The sequence below is a fragment of the Gambusia affinis genome, linkage group LG07 (assembly GCF_019740435.1).
Source record: "Gambusia affinis linkage group LG07, SWU_Gaff_1.0, whole genome shotgun sequence".
Classification (NCBI taxonomy): Eukaryota; Metazoa; Chordata; class Actinopteri; order Cyprinodontiformes; family Poeciliidae; genus Gambusia; species Gambusia affinis.
Genome location: NC_057874.1, coordinates 15,483,588 through 15,508,381, shown reverse-complemented (window position 1 = coordinate 15,508,381; position 24,794 = coordinate 15,483,588). Strand labels below are relative to the sequence as shown.

The 24,794-nt window shown below is 39.8% G+C and overlaps 2 protein-coding genes across 2 annotated transcripts; one reads left to right on the top strand and one right to left on the bottom strand.

Annotated features, from left to right (window-relative positions):
* Positions 1-635: 635 nt before the first annotated feature.
* On the top strand, positions 636-7,341 carry phf13 (PHD finger protein 13). The gene is made up of 5 exons (XM_044121623.1): positions 636-1,089; positions 1,888-1,989; positions 3,918-4,097; positions 4,175-4,595; positions 4,683-7,341. Exons 1-5 carry the CDS (start codon positions 1,045-1,047, stop codon positions 4,913-4,915), a joined length of 981 nt encoding a protein of 326 aa, XP_043977558.1. The 5' UTR covers positions 636-1,044; the 3' UTR covers positions 4,916-7,341.
* A 1,265-nt stretch (positions 7,342-8,606) lies between these two features.
* Positions 8,607-22,930, bottom strand: LOC122833762 (dnaJ homolog subfamily C member 11-like). Its single transcript, XM_044121622.1, has 17 exons — positions 22,897-22,930; positions 19,373-19,585; positions 16,979-17,108; positions 16,763-16,836; positions 16,578-16,679; positions 16,248-16,376; positions 15,862-15,984; positions 15,701-15,774; positions 15,428-15,617; positions 14,123-14,208; positions 12,885-13,001; positions 12,607-12,762; positions 12,244-12,313; positions 11,892-11,949; positions 10,736-10,878; positions 10,520-10,649; positions 8,607-10,398 (listed from the first exon to the last, which is right to left on the bottom strand). Exons 2-17 carry the CDS (start codon positions 19,445-19,447, stop codon positions 10,373-10,375), a joined length of 1,683 nt encoding a protein of 560 aa, XP_043977557.1. The 5' UTR covers positions 19,448-19,585; positions 22,897-22,930; the 3' UTR covers positions 8,607-10,372.
* Positions 22,931-24,794: the final 1,864 nt, after the last annotated feature.

The window sequence follows — 24,794 nt, the reverse complement described above, 5'->3', positions numbered from 1 at the left end:
ATTTCACCAAAATGTTATTTCAGAAAAACACAATTTACGCAAGAAGACTTTACATCAAATTATATAATAACTTTTTCATAATAGGAGGTAGTGAAGTTCTTTTTGTGCCAAAAATATGTAGTTCCCATTTTCACAGTATTTTTCAATCTTAGACCCACTGACAATAAAGCCAGACTCTTGAAATAAATTATGATATATAAGTAAAAAAATAAAAAATATTACTACATATGAGTGTTAACCCTATCTTACATCTAGCAACTCCAGATGATGCCTCTTGTTGTGGTACTATATATATATATATATATATATATATATATATATATATATATATATATATATATATATATATATATATATATATATTATTATTATTATTATTATTTACCCACAGAAGAACTTTTATCAAAGTGAAGGTTGGATTTTTCAAAACTCTGGTGTGTTATTTTTGACAGCAAAACTATGAAGGGTTCTGTAAATTCAATCTTATATGTAAAGAAGAAGCCACGAGAAATGATAGCTACACACGGGCCGGCCAGGACTCAGCACTAAACCAGACTGAATTTATTTATTTATTAAATGTATTTACAGAATATGACGAACCTCTGAATCATTTTAGCGTGAGGTGAGCCTCAAGCTGGCGCCCAACAGAGGGCGCTAATACTTGGCCGAAGAAAGAGGGGAGGGACGCTGCAAGTGACAGCAGAAGTGGACCGCTGAAGAGTCGGTAAACGGGATCAAACCACGACCTCACTGAATAGCTCCGTTGAGGGGAAAAGTGTAGCAACGTTTGGTTTCATTTAAGTGTCACACTTTTCCGTGTTTTTGCCGACTATTTAGTTAACTATTGCCAGTAAAAGTAATGTTTGTGATGTCAACCTGAGATAACACTGTTGCTTCGAGTCTTAGCACAGGTAACGTTAGTTAGCGGTTGGCATCGAGCGAGTAGAAGCTAAATAAGCGTTTACGGTCCAATCGAGGTACCCGCTTTTGTAGCTTGTGTGGAGCTTACATATAACACGTCGAGTGGTCGGAGTCTCTACAGAGATGGGTGACATAAACCCATCGACATCCCATGCATTTCAACCGGAGGTGAGTTATTTATGTAACGGTATCCCAGTGAGTAGTTTTCTGTCACGGCTAGCAGCGTTCAAGTTGATTTAGGTTTGTCACCACACGGCACAGCCGATGTTAGCATGCTATGCTCATGTTGTCATAGTGCTTAAAGTTGCACACGCTGAACATTAAGGAATATTTAAATGTGTGTACTCGAAGTTGTTGTTCCATTTGCTTAATACGTCGTCTCTGCTAATTCAAGTGGGATTTTGAGACATGGTAATGCTCGCCAACCCGGAGTTTCATCGAAAAGAACACATTCCATCATCTTAGCGGGGGATGCTAATACCAACGCTGGCTAACTTGAACTGTCAAGCAACATAGCTTTGTCGTCAGCTAACAGTTTGCTAATATGCATGTTTTTATATCTTAGACGAACACTGTTTATAGGGTGAAGTTTGTTTGACGCGTCGTCGTGTGTTTTCGGCAGCTTATCTGAGTTGTCGCTAGCCTCTTAGCAACGGCTGTTTACCATTAGCCACAGCAGCTAGCCGAAGCTGTTAGTTTGTAGTTGGGGTTTTATCGGTGGGGGTTGGTCGCCAAATAACGTCCCGACAATGAATTGAGTATAATCGATTTCACGTTTCTTCGTGTCGGTCGAGATTTTGATGATATTGTCAAATACAGTCTTTGTTCATGGCGCAGTGCCAACTCTTGTTAGTTTGCACTGTGTGTGGATGGTGCACAGGCGGTCACTTCTTGTTAATGTCATCATCGCCATGTTGAGGCTGTTGATGTGCAGGTTTCAACAACACGGTTTTGTGTTTTTGTTAGGGTTTCAGCCCGCCGTACAGGAGGAGGAGGACAGTGGAGGATTTTAACAAGTTTTGCACGTTTGTGTTGGCTTATGCCGGTTACATCCCATACCCACAAGAGGTAGGTGGTCAAAACACTTTCTGCGACCTAAGCAGAACTTAACAGTTTGTGTATTTTTAATGTTTTTTGTTTATCTCTTTATTTTTAAAGAAATAAAATATAAACAGACAGAAAACAAAGTACTACTCTAAATAACAGGAATATATATTTTTAGGTATCCCATCAAAACTATTTAATTTCAAAATACATTTACAAAACTATTGAATTATTCAAAGATCATTTATGTTCACGTATGCATACACACTACATTGACTTCCACTTGAGCAAAAATATATCTGTTTGAACACAAAGATGATAATGGGTAATAGCTTTCATTGGTCAGGGTTTTTCTAGCTGATACCAATTCCTGTTTTTCTTTAATGTTGGATCTCTCAATGTTGATTTAGGCTTTAGTTTTTTATTTTCGTAAGGCATAAAAATGCTATAGATTCCTTGATTGCTGTAATAGGTTTAAATCCAACAGAAAATCGATGAATTACGAGGTACGAATCAAAACACGTTCCAAACTTTTACTTATTTTACTAATCTTTGAAAAGTGCATCAAAGTATGTGATTTTGGTATCATTTATAGACTAGGAATGATAGCGGTTTTTAGTTTCTAAGCAATTGCTTTTTGTTTGTTTTTTGCTGAGGAATTTGGATGTGGTTACACTGTGACAAAACAACAAGGCCCAGGATTAATGGCAGTGCTGTCAGAAGGTTATTTAAGGTTGATTCTTCAGTCTTTCATGTAAACCTGCAAAATAATTCAAACCCTGAAACAACTATTGTGGCTGGTTTACATTTTTTTGAAATCAAACATTTCAGGTCTCAAGAAACCAAACAATTATTATGACCTGAAATGCTTGGTCTTGTGATATGTGTATGTCTTTTTTTTTTTTTTTTTTTTTTTTTTTAGAATGCAGGAATTTTGTTGTCTGTTATTAACCTGTCGTTAATAACTAAATGACATGTTGTGCAAAAGGGATTGAAGTTGAAAAAAAATAAGCAAGTGGGCAAATATTTATGTACCTCCTTATTACGTCAGCCCTATAAAGTAGCTTATGGTCAGCTACTCATGTTGTTTTGTAATTAATGTAGATCTTAAATCTAAATTATAGAAGTTTTCAAAATACTTTGAAATGTGTTACTGAAACTTGCAGAAACCCCAGTTTTGGTTTTATTTTTTCGTAAAAGTCTATTTCAACTTTAAGATTTTTGACCTGCTTCAATTTTCTGTTCTTGAATTATGTTTATTGTAAAGCAGAATAAGAGTGCCGAGTTCCTCTCGGCTAACATAAGTTTGGGTTTCAGTACGTAAGATTGAAACACAATGGCATCATGTCAAACAGGTTCCTTTGGGCCTGTAGTTTATCTTGGTCCAAGTGTGTTGCGCAGCCTTTGCACTTCCTGCCCAAAAGTATGTTTTTGACATGTAGACCGCTACTGGTTTTACACATGACTACGCTGCTTCCTGTCATTCTTTGTTTTGTTTGCTTTTTTAAAACGGTCACCTCAACTCACATTTACACCGAACCTTTCTCACATTTACACCGAACCATTCATCGAGCTTCATTCATCCTTAACATAATGTGTTCTAGTGAAATGATTGTTGTATTAAAATGTAACACACTGTGTTGTAACCTCTGTTTGTTCAAGTCGTCTTGTTTTCTGCTAAAGGTCTCACTCTCTGAAACATGTTGTAAATTGTTTACTTCAAAACAGCATATCTGTTTTTCAATTGACTTCATTTTTATACAGCTTCACTTTCTGATTCAGTAACAGCATCAATGCAGAACAATTGCATTCACTAACCAGGACAAAATAAATCTAGCATTTCCGGGCTTTCCAGCCGTTCTGTGACGCTAAAAATCCTCCGATTCCGGTCAATAGCCAATTTGTTGGACCGTTTCTAGTTTTGGCTGAACATCACTGGTTTCCTTTTCCAGGACTCTCCACTTCGCAGTAGCTCCAGTCCTCCCAACAGCACAGGCAGCACTGCCGACAGCGATGGCTGGACCCCCGGATCCGCAGCCTCCTGTCCCCAGCGGCCGCCCAAGGTGTCCCAAGACAGAAGCAGGAAGCGTCCACAGCCGCCGCCTTTGCTGTCCTCTCATAGCAAGCGAGACGTAAGCTTCAACGGGCAACGTATAATTTAACTTCTTTGTTCAGTCAGTTTGCTATATGAACTTTGCTTTCTCTGTAGCGCACAATCTCCACCCTGCATCCAGATGACCACAGAAAAGCTGAGAAGCTGAAGAAGAAGAAGAGGCGAAAGGAGAGGGAGTATCACTCTGGAGAGGAATCGAGGGCCCAGCCAACCCATGGAGCAGAACCGGAGTTTCAGTCCCCTCTGTCCTTCGGCAGCCGACTAATCAAAGAAGAGCCCGAAGATGAGTTCAGTATTCCCCTTATCCCTTCGTGCCTGCCCACCCCTTCACCTTGCAAGGAGGAGCCAAAGGAGGAACATCGACACTGGGACGGTCGAGATCTGGAAGAGGGGGTCATAAAGGTACAGAAGGTGGAGGGCTTTTCAGGAAACCGAACCGTGTTCCGCCAGGGGAAGCAAGTGGTGTTCCGAGACGAAGACGGCTCAGGAGAGGACGAGGACATAATGGTGGACTCTGGTGAGATCCCATTGCACTATAAAAAGTCAATATTGACATTTGATGGTTTATCTAAAGGAAACTTGACGACCTTGTTGTGTCTTTCAGACGACGACTCGTGGGACTTGGTGACGTGCTTCTGCATGAAGCCCTTCGCTGGCCGAGCCATGATCGAATGTAACAAGTGCAACACCTGGATCCACCTGTCCTGCGCCAAAATCCGCAAGAGTCACGTGCCAGAGACATACGTATGCCAAAGCTGCCGAGACACATACGGACCCCCAGATGCCCGGCGCTCCCACCGCTCACGCATCGGCTCACGTAAACATCTGCTAGACTGACTCTCGGTCAGAACTTGAGCTCTAAATCCCCTACCCCTCGGCTTACCCAGCTGGACCTGACCTCCTCACGGCCAACCAGGAACCCACATTTTATAAACAAAACACTTTGGTGGAACTCTTCCCTCAGGCCTTATCCTATCTATAGACGGTTTGATTGCTGTTTTAGAGTTATCGGGCTCCGTTTCTGCTTCCTCCAGACTTTGTGCGTAAGGCAATCACTGAATGGATACCTGTCTGTAGAGGGGATCAGAAAAGCATCAAACTATCAATGTTGAGACTTGGTACACTGGAAACGTTTGAACTGCCACATGTAGAGAATATCTTCACAACTGCCACCCACCTTGGTGCATGCTGGGATTTGTGGGAGAAATAGTTTGCACTTTTTCCTCACTGTTTTTATTTTCTTTTTCTTTTTTAATTTTTTTTTTAACCTATCAGAGGGTAGACACAGAAACATGCACGTCTTTCAGATTAAACTGGATTTGTTTTCTCTAGGATGGCTTCACTGTTACACCATGTCCAATTTTTTAAAAACAAGAAAAGCCTCGTCATTTGCTTGAGATGGTGCTATAATATTAAGCTGAGTTATAATCCTGTGGAACAAAGATGTAGGTTCAACTACTAAGGTCTGCATCTGCTTTATCTGTTTTGATACTCCTTGTTTTTCCATATTTAAGACCTCGTTAAAGACTATCTCAGCGCATCGATCCAACCCAAGCGGCTCCTTTACAAGCTCATCTTCCAGCCGCTGAATCTAGATGTTTGTTGACTGTACAGGTTCATCGCATTAAACTGGAATATGAGCAAAAGTTTTTTTTTTTCTATAATTCAGTTTGAAAAAATGTCATTTAAATTTATTATAAACACAATAGATTTAAAGCATATTATAGCCTGCAGCTGATTAAAAACAAAAATTTATTAGGCTGCTCAGTGGAATTAAACTGTCCTCTTAACGCTGCACATTTTTCATAGCAGATTTCTTCCTTCCACTCAACTTTAGATTATCTTTGGCTGTAGCAGTTTTTAAACAGCCATCTTCTTGGTGCCCTATGCTCTTTATGAAAAGTGTTAACAACTCTCTGCTTCAGTACTGGCAAGTCGATGATTGCTCTTATGTAATACTAAAATTTTATGAGAAACTGAATTTGGGATGATTGGTTAGATAATCACTGAATTAGCAGGAAAAAAAATGACAAATACATCACTGCAATGAAAATCTAAAATGGACTTCTCAGCTCTTTTTCTTTATTGAGATGCATCTGTATATTCAGCAACGTCAAGCTATGTTTTCTAGTGTTTAAACGCTTTTTTTTTCTTTTTTTTATCACTTTTACAACTGTATTTGAACAAGTTAAAAAGCCAGATAACAGAAGAATCGTGGCGTTCACTACAAATGTTCTTCAGTTGATTCTGGTCAGTGTAACTTTGATGCATTCTGTAGCAGGACTCAGTTTGGTTCACGTCTTTCCTTCGTTTACACCATCAAAGTTTCACGATGGTGGAGGAGGGAAACATTCGTTTAAGAGAACCGCGAGGCCGTCCTGTTCCGGAGTTAACGAATGAGAAACGGAGTTCTGCAAGAGACGCTCTCTGAAGACTCCAGGCAGAAATATGCATGTCAGAGTCGGGTTGAACGAGCGTGTTTGCCACACACGTGCTGCTATGTGTTCCCAATAAGTCTGTATTTTTCTGCTTTTGTACTCGATTGTTTTTACATGGATATTTGCAAAGAAAAGTCGGTTTTGTTGCCTTTTAAACATTTTAATCAGAGCAGATTTCATCCTCCTACAGTATTCATTTAAAAAGACATTTAATGGGATTTTCTTTCTTTTTTTTATTTTGGTTCTTAAACTTGGTCCAGTTCGGATGAAAGTCCTAAGCTTTGTTATTTATGTGCCATCTGCTGTTTGGGCCTGTACGTGTAGACTACATATTTTTTTCCGATTATATGAAAAGCCATATTGTAGACAGATTTTTAGACGCAGGAATTTTAGGATCCAAATCTAGGATGGAGGGGAAATTTACCAACGCAGCGTCCGCAACTTCACCGGGGAACGACTGGCAACCACAAAACGATTGTTTGCAAACAGACGGCGTCTGAACCGGATACGTTTACCTGTGCACCCGTCTCTTCTGGTGTTTGTACGGGCGGTTGCAGAGCTTGGGATGTTTTCACGACGTTGTCAAAGCAGAATCATTGTCGGTCCGCGGGGCGTTTGTTTTAAAGAGAAACTGAAGGCGCCTTCAGGCTCCGATTCCAAATTGTAGTGTCTTGTCTTCAAGACATGAATCTGCTCATTGTGATCCCGCTGGCTTATCCTGATCCCGGGTTGTCCCATCCCCTTACTGAGAAAGCGTTTTCTGTACTGTGGTGCAAACTGTTTCTGTGAAACTATTGTAAATAAAGAGGTACCATTTTAACCAGAGGGATCTTCTGTTGCGTCATGTTGCACTGGGTGTTCTGGAAAAGTATGGAAATGATGTATTTTCCATGTCTGGATAAAATGGAATACGTTTCCTGTCCTGTCGTATGAAACCTGTTTACGTCCCACCGTCCACTTGTCCCTTCAACTGTTTGTCCAACATCTGTCTTTCCCTCTGTTCATCTTTTTCCTGACGGTCATTGATCATTTCTGTCTGTCCATTTGTCATTTAATTGATCCATCATTCATCCTGCACTTGTTTATCAATGTATTCAGTATTTATGCACCACTTCATTTATTAATACATCCATCTATTCATTTAGTTCATTATTTATTCATCCATAATTCACACTTATCCTTGACTCATACACCCGTTGTTCATCCGTCTATGCATTCACTATTCCTCTACATTCATCCAACCGTCATCCATCCATTCTAAAGTCTTAGCAGGTTCCATATCTAAACAGAAATATCTGCCATAAATTTCTTTTGAACTTTTCTATTTGAACTTAAAAAAAATGGTCTAAAGACAGTTTTTAAAAGTTTTAAAGGTGGACTGTGATTGTTGACGTCCAGACTCGGCTTTACCTTTCAATACCTCCTCTAATCAAATGAGACATCGTTTTTTTTTTATTCCATGTTTATTAACTTTACAGGACAGAACACACATCTTCCTTTCAAACATACAGAACATTTATACCGGTCGGTTTGGCTCACAGGCTGGAATGTAAAATCAGCAAAGCACTCTGCTCACTTTTCATGATGGCAGAAATGAACAAATGACCAGACGAAACTTTTTACTACACACCTAAACAGAAAGGGGACAAACGCATAACGGTAACTGCAAAACGGCTTGCAGATTGATCTGAACGTGTGTTTTTAACTTGTTTGACGCATTTCAGTAAAAGTGTACAGCTACAATTAAGGTCTTCAGCACCATTTGGACAAAATGCCTGATATACCGTACATTTTGTGCAAAATCTAACCTTTTATATATACTATATGTTCAATAAAACTCAGCTTATATTCCATTTTAATAGTTTTAATAAAGTTTAGGGCTCCCCATAGTTTATTACACAGATACCCTCTTCCAAAAGCAAACAAACAAAAAAACAAAAAACTAAGAAGTAACAACCTCTTTGTTATTGCACAATCCATCTACCTACAGACGCACCAATCAGTTGGGGAGTAAAATCTAATTTAATGGACTTAAACGGGAGCTTTACTGTGCAGCGGAAATTAAAAACTCAGGGATTTAAGTGTTACAATGTTTGCCTATTCATCAGCGGCTCAGCGTATCGTGTACCAATCTGCGGAGAAAACTAGTTACAGCAGATGTTAATTAGTGTGTGAACTAACCACTAAAAGACTCCAGTAAGACCCCTCCGAGATTCCTCCACGTATACGGTCCCAAAAATAAACGCATAAACAAGGCGGCCTCCGCAACGCTCCGACGCAGCTGGTTTAGCAGTAAGGAAGCTGCAATTCTCCATCCAACTTTGCGCAGCACTTCTGGTCAGAAGTTTACATACACCAAACACGGGCATGAACTGGTATTAACCTCAGTCTTTCTTCTAATGCATGATATGTCTCATCATTCTAGGGTGGAATGCTTATCAAAGGATAAATTGATGCATTAGTTTGAATTTATTGTTTACACATGCATGGTCAAAACTATACAAACAGTAACGATAAGCTCGAGCCTGCGATGGGTGAAAAAAAAAATACTGAAACATCAAGATGTGTCATATTATTGTGGACTGAATGGAGAGCGATCAAATGTGAACCCCTTTACTAGCAAACCAGCACATTAAAGCATCGGTGGCAGCATCATGCTGTGGGGACTGTAAGTAGTACTGATCCCAGGTAGAGTAATGCAGAAGCTTGTTGATTACTAAAAGAAACTGATGATTCTTTTAGTAAGTAGACAGTTTGATACTGTATGTATAGTTATGGTCTTTGTTTGGATGAGAGAAAAATGCACTAAATATGAATCACATTGTTTTCTAAAATTCATTGTGAATGTGTGTTTATCATCATTTTACCCTAAAAGCAAATAGTCACAAAAATAAAAGATCAAAAAAATCGTTAAAGGACCCAAACTAATAACGTTCATGACCGAGTTCAGCACACGCTGCAGCTTCAGGTTTAAGACGATTACTTATTTGCAGATACCAACGGCTTCGTGGAGGATAAACACAAACCTTCCTCTTATCAAATATTATTAGAGAGCACGGTTTGTTTTTTTTTATTCCTGCGGCTGCAGAGCTGATCGATAAACACTGACGCAAATCAAATCCGAGCAAGATTCCTGCCTTCAAACTGCAGCGTGGAGTGTTAGAAATCCAGGAGGAAAAGCCTAACTTTCTCTGTAATAACAGGCAGTCCTTTTCCTCTCCTTTCCAAAGCTTCACGCTTTGAGAACCAGTTTACACTTGCATCTCATCGAGCAGCAAATACTGGAGTAAAATGGTCCCTAAATTAGAAAGGCTGATCTTTCTGAGTGTGATCGAAAACATGAGCGAAGTCCTGGTTGACCTCAAGGTTACTGAGGCACCATCCTGCATAGTTAACCCAGTTTCACGACTCAAAACGCTGCCGTGGCGACAAGTGAAGATTATATATAAGACCAAATTATAGCTCCTTCACACCTGACAAACACGAGTGTGAGAAACCGCAGACATTTCATTCGTTACTGAGGGAAATCGCTGTCCGACTGGCTGTAATAATCAGTCCTTTTGTGTCTTGCACAACTATTTTGGGCTGGTGTCTGACCTCCTGCAGCGTACCGATATGTGACCCGGTGTATCGGGTGTAGCCAACAGGGGAGACCCGGTGCTGATTTCACCCAAAAATACCGGAGTTTAGAAAAAGGAAGGAGCACAGACTTGTGAATTAGAATCACTAACACCATGACAGAGGAGAGCTAGAGGAGGGAAACAAACGGATTTTTAAAAAAATCTATCCCTCCTACTCCTGGGTTCTTCCGCTTACATAGTCTGTTCTATCCTCCTACATCAACAGCAGAGGAGTCCTAGGATTCAGACTCAGTTCTGTGAGCTGGGGAAAAAAAAAAAGAAAAGAAAAACACATTATTTAATGCTCAGCTTTCAGGTTTCAGTAATACTGTACATAAGCATGCGGCTCTATGAGTCACAGATGAAAGTGGCTGAATACTAACATTGCTTGGGTATCCGTAGTGGCTCCGTGTCTGCGGAGATGACTTGATGCATGACCCCTCTGAACTGGTACAGTAATTTCAGACTCTTCTCCTCTCCCACGCAGGGGTCGTAAAAGCCCGGCAGCCCCGCCTGCGGGCAGAGATAGCGTTCATACGAAGAGCACGCCTGCTGATTTACAGATGCTCAGGGAGCCATTATCATCTGCTCCGGCTCACCTTAGACGCCTCGGTGAGGATGAGCTTGGAGTCTTTGACCAGGCACTGCAGCGGCACGGTGACGTCAATCACCTTGGCTTTCTCCTGCTTCTGGCTGGTGTCTGACACAAACTTTCCGTACCAGCCGTTGAGGATGATCAGGCCTGGGTGGTAATTCACAGCGTGTTTGGGGTTCGTAAAACAGCTGCAGGGGATGCTAAAACATCGGCACTGGACCGTTTTATTGCAGAGTTTAGGACGGTAAAACAACCAGCATTATTCTGTCTTTTTTTTTTTTTCTGAAAAACACAAGAGTTATGTTTGTCTCCCTTCCATAGGCCTTAAATAAAAGTGGCTTTTTCTTTTTAAGTATTTATACCCTCTTAACGTTTCAATTGATATTTTTTACCAATCAGAAAACATGTAATTTGATTCTATGGTGCAATGATCCTATGCTGATATCTTGCTGCCAAATCAAATTATTAGAATCTGCATGGTTTATGTTTCCATCAGAGATCAGGAGCTGATCTAGACAAAAATGTTGGATTAAAAGCATAAACCATGACGCCACAGCTGGAATGTTATTGTGATTTTTCAGCTGTAGTCTGGTGTTTTCAATTTAGATTCAATTCACTTCCGTGTATCTTTATAGTGACAATTCACAACAAATGTCATCTTAACGGACTTTACTAAGACAAAAAAGAAAAGTACATAGAAAGCTCATCCTGTCTTCCAAAAAGATTAAATAAAAAACACAGCTTTTCAATATATATATATATATATATATATATATATATATATATATATATATATATATATATGTAATAGTACATTCCAGTTTTTCACCCAAAACTTCATTTGTTTGCTTATAAGCAAATATACATGGGGAGCTGAAATCATAGTTCAGATACAAACCAGTACGTATGCCAGGCGGCACATATCACACAGATGCGGTTTATACCAACATCATGACTCGCTTCACAGCAGCAGATAATAAAAGGAAGACAACCAGGATCCTGAAGCCGCAGAGCATCATAAAGTGTCGAAAGCGACAAAGATAAATGTACCTGAATTACACCAAGTCTGGACTGGCTCCAAACTAGAAAAGTTTCTGTTTGTTACTCTGCTGTACAGCGGTCCTGTGTGCGTGTGTGTGTGTGTGTGTGTGTTCCCTTACCCATCTTGGATTCTTCTGCTTCTATGATTCTCCTCACAGACTCCTGCATCAGCAGAACCTGCAGGGGAGCCGAGGGAGAGAGGAGGAAGAGGAGGAGGAGGAGGAGGAGGAGGAGGAGGAGGAGGAGGAGGAGGAGGAGGAGGAGGAGGAGGAGGAGGAGGAGGAGGAGGAGGAGGAGGAGGAGGAGGAGGAGGAGGAAGAGGATGGGTAGGGCCAAGGAAAACAGTGTAGGATAGATGAGATTCGGTCATGAGTTCATAACGAGGAGAGCCTGACTTATCATCAGAGATCATTTACACCACACCATGGAGGGAAAAAGAAAAAAAAAGCATTTCTGGAAGGAGGTACTCACAGCAGTCTCAGCCTCCTGCTTCTTCTTGGCGATGTCTGTGGCGGAGCTCTTCCTCTGCAACTCCAGCTCTCTGAAAGAGACACAAAGCAAACATCAACAGCCACCCGCTGGGATTCACTGTGGAGGCTTTCGCTGATGGTTGCACAAGCATTAAAGAAACCCCTCGACACGCTCGTAAACAGAAATGCTAAATGTTTCACCAACACGAGGGCTTCAGGCGGACGTTTCTGATCCAAAACTCAGAAACTGAGGGAAACAAATAGCAAACCACCACAGATAACTCGGTGATTATGGCGATTTGGTGACGAAGGATCAATAGCTATCAAATTAGGTTTTGAACGGCGATGCAGTCATAATACTCACTGCTCTTTCTGAGCTTTCGTGTACGGGATTATAATTAGTCTGTGGACGGCGACGTAGGCCAGGAGAGGTCCAACGGTGGCGTAGAAGACGGCGCTAGGCAACAGCTGGTCTGTCAGGTGGACTGGGAACAGGTACGTCTGACTAGCACGCGACAGCCTCGTTAAAAACAAACACAAGAAGTCGGATTAGCAGCAGCACAGGCGACGAGACAAGACCGTCATTCAGACGGACAAGGACACACAGAGAAGTGTGAGATCATATCTCGGGGTGGCTCATACTTAATCTTGAGTGTGACTCCCTGTGGGACCCCAATGCTGACCGTGGCCGACAAAACGCTGTGACGGCTGATCTTCCTCTCCGCTCCGTACTCTACCACTGTCCCGAACCAGCCTGTCCTGCGAAAGAGAGACCGGTGGAGAAATTGGACCGGACAGACGCCGAAGACTGTGCAAAGTCGGTGGAACTAAAAATGCGTGCTTTTCAGTTTTTTTTTTCTGAACTTGAACCGATATAAATTTTGCACAGGTACACAAACAGCGCAGTCAGAGTTCTCGACGTGTCATACAAAATTCAGTGAATAAGACATCAGATGTTTTTCATGTTCCAGGTAGCAGAAGCAGTAAATATAAATGCGAACAACAAAATAACCTCACAGCTTTAAAGTCAGATCCAGAGGACATTCAGTTTTATTGAGTCAGGAGATTTTACATCTGCAGACATAAAACTTGCTTTAAAAATAATATAAAATTGTACTTTGCACTACATCTATCCACTATTATCATGTAGCAACCATTTGGCAAGTTGGCAAAAGACACTGTTTGTCTCTTAGCTATAAAAATCTCTCATAGTCTCCACTTTACGAAAAGGTGACTGTGTTGAGGTCGACTGACGGAGGAACGTGTTCACAAATGTTTTAGTGGAAAACCAACGAGACTCGGAGGGGAAATAAGTCGTCATTTTCCATTTACTGCTCTTTTCAAGGTGGCGGACGTCACCTCGGGTTCTTCTGCTAGTCTCAGAACTGCAGCACCTAAAATCAGCCACTGCAAAAAGGCGAGGCTTAAGTATAACATTCAAATGTAAAAAACATAAACTAAAAAAAAAAAAATCTCAATTGCAATCCAGATCTTTTTTTGAAATTCTTTGAAGTTTCTAATGCGTATGTTACTACGTTATTGCTGGGATAAAAAAAGAAAAGAGGGAGGAGGATTAGCAGCTAAACATCCTGTTTATAGCAGCAATCTGCTCCACTGAGTCACACCAGAACAACTGGATTATTTTCATCTTGTGCTTTGGATGTTCTTCAGGGACACAATGAAGCAGTCTATGGGTGTAGGGGGAAAAAGCCCAATATGTTAAAGTCCTTTTCTCCCAAACATCAGCTGTTTAATATGATAAAAACCCAATAAATGGTACGATGATTCATAACAAGCGCTGCTCAGAGAGACTGTCTTGCAAACATCAAAATTAAAAAGAAGATAGGATTTTTCTTTTTCTTTTCTGTGGAAAGTCATACTTTACAGAGCCTTTCACTTTGGTCTGGTCCTCGTCCTGGAACTTGTACTGGTAGCTCATCATCAGGTAGGAATGAGGCACACCCAGCTAAAAACACACACCAAACAGGAAGATCAAAGAACAGCATATAATCTGACTTTAAAACATCAGGGTTCTGGTCAGAAGTTTACATACACTGATCATGGGCCTGAATCTCACGGTCAGTTTAGGCATCTAATTACGCTCCTGCAGTTTGTCTCCCAGGGTGGAATCATAACACGGAATACAACTAAAATTATAATTAATTAGTGGATTTTCTGCCACAAACGAAGTATAGTACATACATGTCCAATAGGGTTAAGGGTTATTCTGTTCTGACGTGTTTGGGTTCGCTTTAGCAAGAATCTTCTTCATAAGTGTGTTTGCTTTCTGCAGTTCACCAAAACAGCCCCACAGCCTGATGCTGCCTCCACCGTGCCTTCCATTTTGAAGGTTTGACCTCAAACCATCCTGCAAACACTGACACGGTTCATGTGTCATGGTGGCCAAATGTCATCAAGGGCCTGGAGGTATTTTGAAAAATCTGCTTTTTGTTTTAGGCCCACATTATGTTATGAAGTTAAAAAGTAGGAGCTTCTTAAAGAGACTGAAGGGAAATTTAAAGTGTCAAACTGTGAAGTCAAGTTATGTTTGATTTATGACAACTGAGGGTGACATAGTTACTTTATTGTGTTACTAAATGGCACTAGGTACCTAGAAAACACATAATATCGCACCTTTAACCTACGTATTCTGTAAGACATTTCACTTGTGTATGTCCATAGCTGTCAATTTGTGTCTTGCTTCAAGGCCTCTTGTTTTAGATGTTTTAACCATCTGACTCAAACTGTTATTCACAGGTAAAGGAATGGCTCTTTTGCAGATTTCTTCTCAGAAGGGTGACATTCTGACCAGGTAATTAAATCAGAATTTAAAACCTGATATAGTCCTATTTGTGGATTAAGAGTCAGAAAACCAGCAAGTTTCAATGAATTGAACCAGTTCTACCAAAGTGAGTAGTGATAATTAAGCCAAGAGTTTGTTGATGGCTACACAAAGAGAAAGGTTTCTCTGTAATGTGAGATATTTGTCAGCCTGAATGTATACACTGGTTATGTATTAAGGATCTAATCAATGTGAACTAGAGCTTTTGATTCTTGTTTTTAATAAATTATTGAACTTATATCAAGTAAAACAAATCTTGATGCAACTTAAACTAATGAGATAAATAATGCAGCTTAGAAGTGCATGGAAGCTTCTGTAAATACAGTATTATACTTGTGTTTACCTGCAGAGCTAAAGTAAAGTGGCTACGCTTCGTGTCCCGCACCAGGCTGGTTATCATGGCGCTATTGGGCCCCCAGCGCCACTGAAGGTAGCCCATGGTGTTCTGGTCCAGGTGGCGCGCCGTCATCAGAGAACAGCTCGGCCGCAGGCCTCGAGGCGAGAACTGTAAACCGCACTGGGCTGTGAGAAAACTGGACCGAGAAATGACGAATATTAGCTGCGAAGCGAGAATTACCGCCGCCTCTGACATGCTGCACAAAAATCTGGGCCTTACCACCGCGCTGTAATGTTACGAAACACTTTCAACCCAACGAGTGGTCCCAGTGTGTCTCCAGCACCAAACTCCACCTTTGAAGATGAACAAAAATGCAAGTAGACTCCATGTTTCGAAAGCTCTAAAGTTTTATTATTATTATTAGCATTAGTTGTGTGTACCTCTCCCCAGCCTTTAGCTGATGTAACTCTGCGTAGAGTCACGTTAATGTTGCCCCCTCCGCTCCCGTTGTGCGTGGAGAGTGACCCAGACAGCATTGCCGTGTCGGTGTTGGTCAGTGGAGCCTGAAGACGTGACGCCGTTTCCACGTGAGAACAAAACAGTGGACAACGAAACAGCTGTTAGCTGTTAGCACAGGGAGTGCTAACAGCTGTTAGCTGTTAGCACAGGGAGTGCTAACAGCTGTTAGCTGTTAGCACAGGGAGTGCTAACAGCTGTTAGCTGTTAGCACAGGGAGTGCTAACAGCTGTTAGCTGTTAGCACAGGGAGTGCTAACAGCTGTTAGCTGTTAGCACAGGGAGTGCTAACAGCGTGTGCTTTGATCTACCTCTATAGACTGGGAAATATGCATCCTGTTAATCTCTATATGAGGAAAGCCTCCGCCAGGCATCTCCTCAAAGTCGTCGTCATAGCGATCGAACAGGTCCGTCGCATCCACACCGACGCTGATTGTGCCCTGGGAGGTAATAAAGCAAAAAAAAAAAAAAAAAGAAAAAAAGATAACTTAACAGCAACAAAGAGTAGCAGGAGAAATGTTGAAATGAGTTACGCAGGTCGATCTCTTTAATTAACATTGGCACAAAAGAGGCGTTTTTTTCAGAAATATATTGAAAGCACTGAAGGTAAAAAGAGTCAAGAAAGGAAAAGTAGATTAAACCTTGGGATTCGTTCTTTGCTGCAGTCTTCGCTCTTCTTTTTCTCTCTGAAGCCTTTCATATTCCTCTCGGATTTCTGCAGGTGTTCTCTTCCTCTCCACCACCTATGCGATGACATCATATTGTACAGAGAGGCGTTAGCGATGTGCACTGAAGCAACAAATGCATAACTAAGTACGTAACCGACCTCCCAGCCTTCCACCTCCAGCCCTTTCTTCCCAAAGATGTCATAGATGGCTCTGGAGTGAGCATCACTCAGCACTGAGGAGTAAATATTAGATCAGGTCCATGTTTCCTTGTACTACAGTTTTTAAGATACTCTTTCTCTTTCTGCACAGATTGAATTAAAATCAATACCTTATTCAACTCAATGAAAGCGTTTATTGTGAATCAATCCCCCTACCTTCGTAGGCCTGGTGAACCTGATTGAAAAGTTGCTCAGCTTGTCTTTTCAGTTCAGGGTCTCGATGTTTGTCCGGATGATACAGCATGCATAGCCGCCGATACGACGCCTTCAGCTCCTCCACTGTAGCCTGCGAGAGGAGCAAAGAAAGGCGGGATTCCTACATTCAGCACAGAACGATGTAACAAACCCCAATCGCTACAGCAATATCAATGTGTGCAGCATTGCAAAGGCAAGAGTTTGGCTGGATGCAATATTTGGTAAGGCTTTAGAAATGCATTAAATTCTGCTTTTAGCTAATTATCAGGTGAATTTCAGGTCATTGACTGTTTTTTTATTGTTTTGGGGGGTTTTTTGCCTACAACTTTTATGTATCTACTGATTAAGATTAGAAAACAGAATATTGGGGACATTTCAATGACCTAAAAGAAAGCGAGCAGAAAAAAATAAAGGTAACTCATAACTGATGGCAATATAGAATTGTTATATTGTCGCACTTTACAATCACATAGCCTGATTTACATTCAAATGTTGAGTGAAATTAATTATCACGTATTTAATCAAAACAAATCTAATCCCTTCCTTTAGAACAGGGGAATTGAAATGATCACAACATACACTTTTTGTTTCATGACTAATGTTTTAACTCACATTCTGGCATTTTCTTGCCTGCTCTTTTTTTTGGTTTGACTGCTGGGTTCACCTAAAGCTGAGGTGAATCGGTGGACGCTGAGTCCAGCCTCTCCTCACTGCTTTGCTGACAGCAGGAGATGGATGGCACTAAATTTTTTTTTTTCCCAGTATTGACTTCTCTGTCCTGGCCTCGTATAAGAATGCCACTGTCCCCAATTCAGGTTACAAAATGGATTCTGCTGGTGAACTTAAAAATCAGATAAAGACACTACTAAAATCCTGTTTCTGCAGTTGGGTGGGTCCTCAAAAATAAACCCTGTTATATTTAAAATGAACTCTGACACAGTAAAACAAACAAAAAAATGCATTTATAACACCTCTTGAATATTATAATGAGATTCTTGGAATTAATCTTCCATTTCTCTCTTGTATATAGTGAAATATCCCTGCTTGATGTTTAACTGCTGCAAGCGAATGAGTGGGTGCTTCTCTACTTTTGACTTCCCCTCACTGGCCTCATTCATTAATGAATTTATTTGAAAATCCTTTATTTTGTTTTGCAGGTTTTTTTTACTAGTTGTGCCCCTTTCATTAAACTGCTGCACCAATTTGTACTGTTTAACACTTACAGGTCAGAAGAGTTTAATTATTTTAAAGACATGGCGTTGATCAGAGGTAGTGGCACTTTTGCTTTCTGTCTTATAATTAAAAAACATACTTTTCCCTGCCTGTCAACAGAGCATGAGTTGTTGACTGTGACTTTATTTTTATCCATTTTATTATTTATTTTTGCCTACTCTAAAGCTTGTGTGTTTGTGTACCTTTGATTATCTGGCCAGTGTTTGTCTTTTTTGTTCAGTTCTGTTGTGGATGATTTCGGACCGCCTCATTGTTATTTCTAACGCACTTAATAAATAAAGAGTTTTTGTATGATATTTGGAGGGTAGGGACAGGAAAAAATGTTGAATTTAACTTGACCCAAATGTTCTGCTCATGCAGTGAAAAATGGTGTTGGCAATATCTTGCTGCGGGATTGCTTTCCTCCAGCAGGGGGTAAAGTGAGGGAAATACCTCACTTTAAGGGAGGTACCTTTCAGCATAGCAATAGTTATAAATATATACACGGCAATACTAGAAAGGCTTAGATAAAGGTTTTTAGAAAGTCAAAGTCAAAGAAATCTAAATTAAATTACACGGCAAGCTTTAAAATGTGTGCTCATCATGTAATGTAACTATCTTACAAAGAAGAATGGGTAAAATGTTCAAAACTGCAAAGCCAATACGAAAACAGACCCCTAAAAGACTGTATGCAGCATAAAATGTATATACAATCCAATGACGTTTATGCTTTTAACATGAGATAATGTGAAAATGTTAAGGAGGTACAATTGATACATGAGGACAAGTAGTATTAAAGCAGCTTTTGCTCCAATTTATATTATTCAAGATACAAAGAATGTAATAATGCCTCAGCTTTTAGCTAAAAGGTTTTAGCTGCCTACAGTAAATAAGCATAAGCAACGTCAATCTCCATAGTTTTAATAAAAACTGAGATTCATGAGGAATCTGATCAGTGTCCGCAGCATCAAGCCGGACTCGTCCTCTCCTCCTCCTCTGAGGAGGAGGTACAGTCTGACTGAGGAGAGGTGCTTAACTGGAGGACGATGCACCGACTGTAGGCCGCTCTGATTCAATGACAAACTATCAAACAGCCATGGCAAACAAGATAGAGTTCACAATCCAACTAAGAACAAACCATACCTCCTTCCTCACGTTGAGTAGAGAATAGTAGTCCTGAGTATTAAACTCAAAATCATCTTCTGTAGACGCCGCCATGTTTGCGTGTTGTTCCGTTTGATCCCGCCCATCGCGTTAGTGTCCTGCAAGCTCATTGGTCAGCGAGATGGGAAGCTTGAGGTTCTTAGATCTGTTATGGCGCCCTCTGCTGGTTGAATTTCAATTCGAGCGAAACTTCTACATGAGCCAAACGGAAAAGAGACAGTTTAGGTATTATAGTTGATATTTATTTCGGTCTTGTCATAACTACTTAAAGCTGTATGCAATCGACAAACATGCGGAAGAACTTAATATTTTCCAAAAACAAATAAAAAATTGTGTTTGGAAACTCCTCAATCCCCAACACTACAAAATGTTTGTAATTTGTCTAAGAATATTTTTGAGGTATTGGTGCTGCAAGTAAAAGTTGAGAGAGAATCACAAGGAACTACCCCATTTCAGAAGGCATCAAATTTAATTAAACAGCCATACTTAAAAATCTCATGATATTACTATTGATGGGGAACAAGTAGAGGGAAAGAAACTATTGAATTGCTCATTTCCAAGGGAAAATTGGTACAAAGAGTCAAAAAAATACAATTACTTATGTGCTACTTTTCCTCTCAGTTTTCTGACAGCTGGAATTCCCCAAGGCATAGAAAACAGCATTCTTCACAAATCAGGCTCCAACAGCTTGAGATTCTCCACTATTCTCAAATCTGCTTTACATGGAGTCATGTCATGCAGCCTTGTCTTTATTCCACAATAAATTTTTAATTAGTTTTAAAAATCTGGTCTTTTTCCATTTCCCTCATAAAACTTGGAGCTTTCTTTGCTCCATGCATTACCCACCTGAATAACAATCTCCTGATCGGTAAGCCTTCTCTGGATTCATGGACTGATAAAAATGTCTCTAATTTCAATACCCGCTTGTGTTTGAGTGTAAAGGGTGTCATTACCATCTGTTCTTCTTTTATCTGATATGCGTTCTATCTTCAATTAGTCTGGAAATGTGCTATTTGTTTTCCTTTAGACTGCCACCAAACGGTCATTCCAGCATCATCTCCTTGGCCAATATGTTGGCAGATCCAGGATTCACCACTGAACACCACTTCCAGCCAATCACCCACATTCCATGACTGCTTCTCTTCAGCCCACTGGAACCTTGTTTTCTTCTGTTAAGGTGTTAATTATGTTAACGTTTGCCTTTTCTGTACATGGATCCATTTTCCTTCAGATGATTTCTTGCAAATTGTTCAAAAACATCGACTCCTGTTCCTATTTGTCTATAATTTTTGAGAATTTCTGCAAACTGATTTCCTGTCTCATATTTTCATCTGTTAATCATCTCCGTGAACTTCCTCCAAGAGTATTCTATGGACTTGTTTGCCAAGAGATGGTATAGAATAAGCAGGCTGGTCTTTACAATGACGCCGTGGAGCGCATCAGAACCGAATGAATGAGCTCTACAAACAACCTGAAGCTGTAACAGACACTGTCTGGTTCAACCTTGTCGGCTGTAAAACATTGCCTCATCTTTTCTTTCAAACTCTCCCACAATCTATAGATGAATGAGAAATAACACATGGAGCAAATATCTATCTATCTATCTATCTATCTATCTATCTATCTATCTATCTATCTATCTATCTATCTATCTATCTATCTATCTATCTATCTATCTATCTATCTATCTATCTATCTATCTATCTATCTATCTATCTATCTATCTATCTATCTATCTATCTATCTATCTATCTATCTATCTATCTATCTATCTATCTATCTATCTATCTATCTATCTATCTATCTATCTATCTATCTATCTATCTATCTATCTATCTATCTATCTATCTATCTATCTATCTATCTATCTATCTATCTATCTACATACAGATAGATCAATATATATATAAATGTATCATCAGACTATGAGATTCTACTCCATATCTATTCACAGTCACCGCTCTTTTTTCTTCTGAACTTTTTGTGCCTTTTTGTCGAGGACAAAGCAGAGCAGAGGTAGCCAATGTAGAAGCATTCAAAACCTCTCTCTTCCAAAGAGCGCCTGTCTAGAGAGAGGATTGTCTCTGTCAAACTGGGGGCTTTGGTGCAAAAGCGGTGTTCTACCCCGCGGCAGAGTGACAGCAGTGTAGGCTGGAAACGGCAACATAATGGTCCCAGTTAAGCCCCACCATTTAGAAGGGATAACCAAGCATAGAGCGTTTGAATTATAAATAGCCCTAAAGTGAGAGCATTGTGATTGGTTCCTCCTGATCTAAACTTTATGTGGGGATATTATAACAGCGCTTTTAACGATTTACTGCCAAAGCCTAACTAAGAGAACATTGGGGGCATGTTTTTCATTTCCTTCTGTAAGTTTGCTTCTGACCTATCATCGCTTCAGTTTAATAACACCACTCAGAGAAAGCCGATCGAGAGTGCACACAGTCCGTGTAGGCGCGCGTGCGGAGCTGTCCTTTCAGCACCGCGAGCTTCAGCACCACGGGCGAGTGACAGCACCCCGCCTGCCCACGCGCCTTTTTCGGGAAAAAAAAAGGGGTCTTTCAGCCAGGTCTTTTCATTGAAATTCAAGAGGGAGTTCATAATTTATGGCGAGGCGCGACCTTACATCGCATTTCTCAACACTCCACTGAGTTTGCATGCGAAGAAATTGTTCGTGCGTGTAAGGTGTGCGTTTGTGTTTGTGCTCATGTCTCTGTGAGTAGGCCGGAAAAGCGTGTAGTATACTGCAAAATAGGACATGTTGACTCAATACAAAAAAAGAACAACAAACAAAAACAATCTATCTATTATATATATATATATATATATATATATATATATATATATATATATATATATATATATATATATATATATATATATATATATATATATATATATATATATATATATATATATATATATATATATATATATATATATATATATATGTATATATATATATATATATATATATATATATATATATATATATATATATATATATATATATATATATATATATATATATATATATATATATATATATATATATATATATATATGTATGTATATATATGTGTATATATATATATATATATGGTATAGCCTTGACTAGCCAAAGCGCAATAAACAACAACCAGAATTAAGTTAATTATTGATATTTAATGTTGCATATAAAGATTCCCCGCTAACTTCATCCGTTCGTTGTCAACCCGACATGGGGATCACACCAAACAGGATATAAATATTCAGGGAAGTGCCCAAAACAGACAATTAAACAAAACCAACAAAATAAATGAAAGGTTGTTAGCCCGCCCTCACAAGTACTACAAGAAGAAAAACAATCCTAACTGGGCGGACTAACAAAAGAGGGAAAACCAAAGGCTAAAAGGACAGCAGGAGGCAGTGCAAAAACTGTAAAACAAAAACACAAAAATTATTAAATGCTTATTAAATCATTTTAATCAAATCAACCTAAAACACATTAAAACACTGCCTACCTGCATTGCATAAATCAACACTCCCAGTTCAAACCTTGGTGTAGCCGATCTGGTGCAACCCTATCAAATAAAAAACAATATATAAACATACAATTAGTTCTTATTAAAAGAGACCATGTATAAAACCTACCTGGGGCGTCGAACAACCACGCCCAGGTAACGCTACCGCCCGAACACCATCAGCAATGCAGTCCACAACCAGCAAACAACACCCAACACACAGCTGGTCTAACACACAGGAAATTGATACGCCACCATCCTTCCAGCTTCCCTTTTATGGAGGCTCAGGCTGCAGAGAGAGCGACACCAAATGGGGCCACCTGTTACATTCCTCCCCACCATTATGCATCGGCGACCCGACGATGTACCTAAAAAAATCTGTTAACCAAAAACAGAATCCTTTCTTCTGTACAGAATCATTTCTTCTCCTGAAAACCTGGGGCAACATCCACATTCTGATTTTTCTGAGCTGTTCTACTCTCTACTTTCTGATGTACCGTTTCATAGGCAGAATTTAGTGACTTTTGGTGCTCATCAACCCACTCTTCCAAGGGCAGGTCAAGACCCCCATCATCTTCACTCAATCCCACAAAAAAATTCACAGGCAACTGTGGTTTCCTACCAAACATCAGAAAGTAGGGAGTCATGCCAGTAGTTTGATGGACAGTTGTAATATATGCAAAAGTGAGTTGGGAAATATGCCGGGGCCACTTCCGTTTCTGTTCAGGTGGAAGAATCCGAAGCAAATCATGCAAGGTGCGATTAAAACGCTCACATTGCCCATTCCCCTCAGGATGATAAGGGGTAGTGCGACTTTTCTTGATTTTGTAAAGTTTACAGAGCTGTTGAACCAAATTACTCTCAAAATTTCGTCCTTGATCAGAATGAATCCGGCTTGGGGGCCCAAAAAGTTGAAACCAGTGCCTCTGCAACCGTGCTAGCACGCTGATCTTTTGTAGGGACAGTCTGTGTAAACTTTGAGAAAACATCAGTCATTACAAGGACATTTTCCCTACCATCTGTAGCAGGTTCTAAAACTGTGAAATATATTGCCAAATCTCTCATATATATATATATATATATATATATATATATATATATGTATATATATATATATATATAGATATATATATATATATATATATATATAAATATATATATACCAACACACATATATATATATATATGTGGATGGATAGTTTTTATGAACAAACCATCCAAGTTGTTTGCCAACAATCTCTCTCACATTAAGAGATGGTTTGAACTTCCTCCTTCTCTCTCACCTCTTTACTCCTGCTCTGGATCTACCACATCTCCTTTTCAACTCATCTGGGATTTGTGGCTGTAGAGGAGGTATTATTGGAGCTTTTGCGATGTTAACCACCTGCTCCCAGTTGTAAACCATTGTGCTGCTATGTTTATGCATCAAAACAACTGCTCAAAAGTAAAAAAAAAAAAGTATCTGCAAAACTCCTTCCAGCTGCATCGCATCCAAAAGTAGAAAGAACAGCCATCCATAAAAGTAATGTTTCTGTCAGAAATGAAGGCATTCATGTTTTTAAAAAGAAAAAACAGCAACATGCACACTTCAGGACTCAGGAATTAAGTGAATTGTTGTCTGATTGTATCCAAATTATATATGTAAACAAAGTCTAAATCACTTGTAGAGGAGAAAATATGTTCTTATATTCTATTTTTTTCAACACAAAGGAGCAAAAAGGTGTCTTTATTGTAATTTGTACTGTACAAATAAACACATTAAGAAACTGAATATTTTTTCTGGAAGCTTTTGCCCATTTGCATCTTTTAATCAAAGCTAGTTTGCAGAGAAGTTACAAGAGATCAAAATCACATCAATATATAAAGGCAACCAGCCAGAGACATCCAGGACTGGTTAA